We start from the raw sequence: 7,375 nt of genomic DNA on the forward strand, positions 1-7,375 counted from the left end.
TGTTTCATGGGGAAATATGGAACATGATTAAATGCAGCATTTTGAAATGCAGGTGTTTTATGTACTTTATTGAATTATGAAAGCAAACACTAAGGAAGCGGCGTTCACGGCACTACTACGGCAGTCCACATCTCAGACGACGTGCCGGATTCACCAGGCGAAATCTGATTCATACTCTCTTCAGATTCACACCGCTAATGGAATCCAATCTCAGCCTCTTCTTGAGGAAGAAGATCCTTCACCATCTATATAAACCCCCGCGTTTTCCCTTGGCCAACTCACCCTGCTTCTTCTTTACAAACCCCAAAAACTTTTTTAAAGTCCCAGAACAATGGCTTCCGCACTCGTTGGCAAACTTGTTCTTGTGATGGTGGCCATCCTAGGACTCTGGGCCTCCCAGGCATGGTCGCGGGAGCTCCAGGAAGCGACCATGAGAGAGAGGCACGAGCAGTGGATGGTTCGCCACGGGCGGGTGTATGCAGACGCTGCCGAGAAGGAGCGGCGCTTCTCGATCTTCAAGGACAACGTTGAGTACGTCGAGTCCTCCAACAAGGATGGGAGCAAACCGTACCAGCTAGCTGTCAATGTGTTCGCTGACCTAACGACCGAGGAGTTCAAGGCCTCGAGGACCGGGTACAAGCGCTCGTCCTCCCTAAGACCGGCAAGTGCTAAACCGTTCCGATACGAGAGTGTGACCGCTGTTCCAGCAAGCATGGACTGGAGAAAGAAAGGAGCCGTCACGCCTGTTAAGGACCAAGGCCAATGCGGTTAGGCATCGAATCTTCTTTGGTTTAACTATATGACATTCGATCGTTCACCCTTTTTTTTTATCTTCCTTTTTCTTAAGTGAATCTTCCTTGGAATGCAGGATGTTGCTGGGCTTTCTCTGCTGTGGCGGCCATGGAAGGAATTACCCAACTCACGACCGGGAAACTGATCTCTTTGTCCGAGCAAGAGCTAGTGGATTGTGACACAAGCGGCGAAGACCAGGGTTGCGGGGGCGGTCTCATGGACGACGCTTTCGAGTTCATCATCAGCAACCACGGCCTCACGACAGAGGCCAATTACCCTTACCAAGCTGTGGACAACACCTGCAATGCCCGGAAAGCAGCCTCCAGCGCCGCGAAAATCACAGGATACGAAGACGTGCCTTCCAACAGCGAGTCCGCCCTTCTGAAGGCAGTAGCACACCAGCCCATCTCCGTGGCCATCGATGCGGGCGAATCGGATTTCCAATTATACTCCAGCGGTGTTTTCACCGGGGAATGTGGGACCAGTCTGGACCACGGGGTCACCGCGGTTGGGTACGGGACGAGCGATGACGGAACCAAGTACTGGTTGGTCAAAAACTCGTGGGGCACCGGATGGGGCGAGGAGGGATACATCAGGATGAAGAGGGACATTGATGCTAAGGAAGGTCTCTGTGGCATTGCCATGCAGGCTTCATATCCAACTGCATAATTGCTTGGGACAACAAAGTACTGTCATTTTAATACAGAGATTTGCTCGTGGTAAACGTGCCTGTGTATTTGTGCATATATGTCTGGGTTTGTGTACTTTCTTATTTCTTGTGAATGCTTGTACTACGTAGACTTGCACGTGCATGAAGACATTGGTCTCCTGTTGTATATGAAATCTAAGTACGAATGCAAGTAAATATCTTCAGTTATTAAAGCAGCTAGACCTGATGAACAAAATCGATACTGAATTAAACATAGGGAAATAATTCCCTAAGTACTATCAGGGGCTGTACAATCTCAATTGTAAAGTCACACATCATCACCAAGTGTTTTGGATAAAATACTCATTGATTGGGAAATCTTATGGACAGAAATTACCGACACAAGATGTGGAGGCATCGGGCCAACAGCTTCCTTAAATATATCATGCATCCGACGTTGAGAACCTCAAATAGAATTTTATTACAAAAAGGAGTTCAATTTGACATCCAAAAAAGATACTTAAATATGCTCACAGTGGAAAGCTACTAAAGATTATAGTTTATATTTTATCTTATCGAGTTTTACATTTACCATCCAAGTTGCTTAGTACTTACTATTTAGGTGACATGGGTTTTGCGCGGGCATATGTTGTCGAATGTAATTCTATCTATATCAGCCGAGAGTATTTTTGGATGTTATTTGTGTTGTTGTCAATTGAGTGAATAAATATGGCACAGAAAATACTTTATCTCAAGGTGGACATCCCAAGGCTGCAAGGGAGTTCAAATAGAATTTGATTAAGGATCAATATCACGAAAAACTTCAAATTGGTACACATGTGACAAATTTATCACAAATTAATTTTTTAACCGCCAAAAACTTCAAATTGGTACACCTATGATAATTTTATTTTCCGTCGCCTTCTGTTAGATTTTACCGTCAAATTGCTGAGTTAGATCGGTTGACTAATATACCAGTTTAGGATTTTTGCCCTCCGTTTGTCATTAGGTATATTAATTTGAGATTTTTCGTAATATTAACCCAATTTAATGAAAATTAGCAGATGGTAAATTTATTACACGTGTACCAGTTTAGCACTTTTAGTGCTAAAAAAAATAGTTTGGGTGTAAATTTATCACAAGTGTACAAGTTTGAGATTTTTTGTGGTAAAAAGATTAATTTGAGTAAATTTGTCACATGTTTACTATTTTGAAGTTTTTCTTGGTACTGACCCTTCAATTAGATGGAAGTTTGATAGACTAACATACTTGTAAACTTAGTTTCATAGTTTTTTTTTAGGCCCCTTTATAGTTAGTTTTATGTTATTTAAGAATAAATGGTCAGCCTTATCTAGTGTCATATTCTTCAAATGTAAATCCGCTATTTAAGATGAATTGCAAGTTTGAGATAAGTGAATTTCAAAGATAAAAGCAATTATATTTGCTTTAGAAATAGCTAACATGATTTGTACTTTACTTTTATATTATCTTAACATAGCATGAAAGTACAGTAAGCTCTATTTTAAGAAGTTACAATCATGTTCTTTTACTTTTTGTGACTCATTCTTTATATCAAATAAATTTCTTTATTAAGTGCAATATGTTATTCATCGTATTTCAATTTATCAATAATTCAGTTATTTTTTTCTAATTTAGAAAAAAAAATGCTGAATTGAATAGCTTTATCATTAAAGAGCATATTTAAGAAGCCATGTTCAAAATAAATATCTCTCTATCCATTTTAATAATATTGAATAATATTGACCATGAATTAGTGTGTTATTATAAATTTAAAAATAATTTGTACCTTGATCATGTTATAAAATTTAAAACTAAGTCGCTATATCAAAAAAAAATTATGAAGATTCTATCTCTTTATTGACTTTTTGAAATTTAAACGCAATAAGAGGCAGAAGTTTGGGGAGGACAAACTTAAAAAAATAATATTTATCGATTTGATTTGGGCCAATATGATAATTATAGAGCCAAAGTAAAGGCCAACAAATTTACTATTGATGCATAAGGAGTCCTTGTGCGCATCCAATATTATCTTTTACTCTTTAATTACGTTTTAGATTCTATCTGGCAACCAAAAAAAAAAAAAAAAAAGTCGACCGCCAATACTCAGGCGGCAAACCAACTAGATTAAGAGTAATTCTTGGCTCTAATTCGATGCATGTGAGGATCATTGGATGAGATGCACCTCACGTGGGACTCACCTGATGAGATCACATGCATTGGAAGCATGGAAGGCTTGCTTTCAAGTAAATTACAGGCTAATTGTTAGCTCGGTTAACACCAATCAACTCTAAGACATTCTGTACCTTCATTTGAAATGATAAGTTTTTAAATAGATTGGCTCCATTTGTTTCGTGAAAAATAAATTATTTGGAAATTATTTTCCTAAAAATGTACACTTATATGACTCATAATGAATGAAAGAAAATTATTTTCATCGTTTACGAAAAAGTTTGGGCATAAATTATGGTCGATTATAAAAATATTTTCACCGACTAGTTATTTCAAGTGATACAATCTATCATTTTTAGAAAAAAAATATGTTTTATATTATTCATTTTTTGTGAAAGAAATGGAGAGTACATTTGTTTGGAGAAAAAATTTATGATAAAAGACAATACTTTCCCGGAAATTATTTTTCTGGAAATATGTTTTATGATGTTTTGATCTAATTTGAAAAAGAATTTCAATCTCATGACTTTATTTGAGGCAAAAAAATTGAATTTTAAAATTTTTTATCTTACTTTATTTTCTTCTATTTTCTTTATTTTTCTTTTTCCTTGCCGGTGGCCTTCCACAAGAACGGCTAGCTCCTCCGTCGCTATGGTCACCGCTAGCCGTCGATGTGGCCGGCCACTGGCAAGGAAAATAAAATGAAAGGAAAAATGAAAAGAAAAAGAAAAATATAAAAAATGCAAAGATATATAATATAAAAAAGTTGATAATTAAATGAAAAAAAATATTAAAAAATGAAAAAAAAATCTAATATAAAAGATATTAAATAATTAGATAATCCAAAATGGGCAATTCAGGATAGTGTTTTTCACCTCTTTAGATATAGGAATTCAATTTGCAAATTTTATGCATGAATTTTCTGTTAACCGAAAAGTGTCTTTTGTTGATTAAGTCATTTTTGGCGAACTTAATGGGTGAAAGTTTGAATAATTAATTTATGGAAAGCACTTTCATCCAAAGTGTTGGATTTTAACATCGAGAAATTCTACTAACCTTTATCGATGTTCCGTTGCGGAATTTGCCCAAAAACTTTGTTGAATCTCCGACGTGTCCTCCACAAATCTTCAAACTCACGACAGTCCGAATACAATCACGTGCGGAAAATATTTTTGATTCACAACGTAAATGCAAATCGATTCTCAAAGTAACTATTTTTGCTTTTGGTGGGAGTGTTTGTTCTTGAGAGTGCAATGGGAAGAATGTACGTTAGTTTTCTGCACGAACGTTCATTATCGTACATACCCTTTCAAAGTTATCTTTCCCTTTTATAGATAAGAAGGTTGCCATTCAAAAAGCACCTCTTCGTGGGGTCCTCTCAAACACACTTCTTTGTGTACATATCAAACACACCTCTTCATGGACGTATTATTACATCTCCCACTCGGACATGAAGGATATTTGATACTACTCTATCAAGAATATAAAGCAATTAACATCGCCTACTTTCGAATCAATTCATACCTGCAAATATGTCGTGCGACCGGTGAATACACCCGCACTTGGGAGCTCGGTTATGCACCTGTTAGGAATGCATAACAGCTACAACTCTAAAAAGAAAAATAATGTCTCACGGTACCCCGGACATATTTTGTTACATCGGTTTAAGTACACCTATCCCTTAAAGGCTATACTTGACATTCTTTAATCCACCATGTATTTACAATTATATCCGCACACACAATGAGCGATATAATCGGTCGACCAGTAAATACATGTGATAGATGAAAAACAACAATAGTCTTCCTTCGCACTCATGTCTCTCTCCATTTCGGAACAACTGTTTTCCTAGACACGTCCCATAAAACCATATTAATTTTCGTGACCGCCGGTAACATGCTAAAACAGCAACATTGATCCGTTACTTTGAGAACATAGTCAGAAGTAACATAGGGTACAAATTGAGGTAATCAATTCATGAATTACCTCAAGGACTCACACGATGAGTAAGTAGGGATAATTATACTCATCCCCTTTATTGGTCGTATAAAGCACATGTAGTATGAATTACATGCTATAGTGGATTTCTCTTTTCACAAGAGCGTATGTCATTTATCAAATATATCCACTACACGGATCTTAGTCTAAACATAGTCACATGCTTTTCATGTACGTATGTTTAGCTCTAGTGCTATATCAGCTCGCTCTCTACAGTGCCCAATTAAACACTTGCATCCGGCTTCCATCAGGCATACATGATTGTGGGAGTATCATGTTTGGTCTCATCATATATAAATCATAGACCTCATCTTGATTCCAATCAAGGCGACATAAATATATTATGTACTGAATTTTGCTCTTCCAGCATCTTTCGTACATACCGTCTCATCTCAACTCGCTTACTACGGCGCTTGAGGTGATTGCTCGTGTGAGTGAGCCAATCATTGCATGATGACATACCTTTCAACAATATATGTGTGCTTGTGCTAGTCTTATAATGAATTGTACTTGAGAATGAAACATCAATTCATTTAATAATAAGTACAGTACATATATAGTACATATACATAATGTAACAATCCTCGACAATATGACAGATTATATTCTACGCAACCCTAGAGACATCATGTGCGTCAAGAACACGTCTCTAGGAACAGCCTTAGTGAATGGATCAGCAACCATCTTGTTCGTAGAAATATATTGTAGGACTACTTCCTTCTGCGCTATTACATCTCTAATGAAGTTATTCTTTATGTCAATATGCTTTGTCCTACCATGATACTTGGGATCTTTGACATAAGCAATGGCTATTTGACTATCACAAAAAATCCTCACCGGTTTTTGAACATCGGTGATTATGACTAAATTTTCAAAGAAATGTTTTAGCCATACTGCTTCTTGCACCGTAGGAGAGCATGCAATAAATTTAGCCTCCATTGTAGATAGAGTCGTGCATGTCTGTTTCTTGCTACTCCAAGAAATCGTACCTCCATTAAGCAAGAACGCATATCCAAATGTCGACTTGCGGTCATCAAAATCTCCTCCCCAATCAGCATCGGAGTAACCAATTAAGCGTAAATCAGCTTCTTGATAACAAAGTCGATAGTCCATTGTGCCTTTCAAGTATCTCGGGATCCTCTTGATCGCTTTCCAGTGTTCTTGGCCAGGATTTGACCGGTAGCGACTCACTATCCCCACGGTATGACATGTGTCGGGTCGAGTACACATCATAACATACATTAAACTCCCGATAGCACTAGAATAAGGAACAGTTTCCATTTATTTTTTTTCTTTTGGAGTCTTAGGACACATCTCAAAACTCAGGCGTTCGCCTTGCATGATATGGGTATCAATGGGATTACAATGCTGCATATTGAATCGTTCAAGAATCTTTTTAATATAAGACTCTTGAGATAGAGCAAGAAGGTGTCGTGAACGATCTCTTTCTATCTTAACTCCCAAAATATAAGCAACTTCTCCCATGTCCTTCATTTCAAAAGTGGAGGACAACCATTCTTTTATGGTGACAACAAGGCCCTTATCATTCCCAGCTAACGGAATATCATCCACATAGAGTGATAAAATCACAAATTTATCCTCGGATCGTTTGACATACACACAGTGATCTTCTTCAATCATCATAAACCCAAAAGAAATTATGGTTTGATGAAAACGAATATACCACTGTCTAGATGATTGCTTAAGGCCATATATCGAACGATGAAGCTTGCAAACTTTTCGCTC

The 7,375-nt window shown here is 37.5% G+C and overlaps 1 protein-coding gene across 1 annotated transcript; it reads left to right on the plus strand.

Moving 5' to 3' along the window:
* The first annotated feature begins 331 nt into the window (after positions 1–331).
* On the plus strand, positions 332–1,581 carry LOC125315572 (senescence-specific cysteine protease SAG39-like). The gene is made up of 2 exons (XM_048280834.1): positions 332–767; positions 869–1,581. Exons 1-2 carry the CDS (start codon positions 332–334, stop codon positions 1,459–1,461), a joined length of 1,029 nt encoding a protein of 342 aa, XP_048136791.1. The 3' UTR covers positions 1,462–1,581.
* The last annotated feature ends 5,794 nt before the right edge of the window (positions 1,582–7,375 follow it).

This window comes from Rhodamnia argentea, chromosome 6, assembly GCF_020921035.1.
Source record: "Rhodamnia argentea isolate NSW1041297 chromosome 6, ASM2092103v1, whole genome shotgun sequence".
Classification (NCBI taxonomy): domain Eukaryota; kingdom Viridiplantae; phylum Streptophyta; class Magnoliopsida; order Myrtales; family Myrtaceae; genus Rhodamnia; species Rhodamnia argentea.

Bases quoted from the DNA above. Each gene is read 5' to 3' on its own strand.
- LOC125315572 (XM_048280834.1), top strand. From the start codon at position 332: ATGGCTTCCGCACTCGTTGGCAAACTTGTTCTTGTGATGGTGGCCATC. The intron at 768-868 runs GTTAGGCATCGA...CTTGGAATGCAG, and splicing joins TAAGGACCAAGGCCAATGCG to GATGTTGCTGGGCTTTCTCT.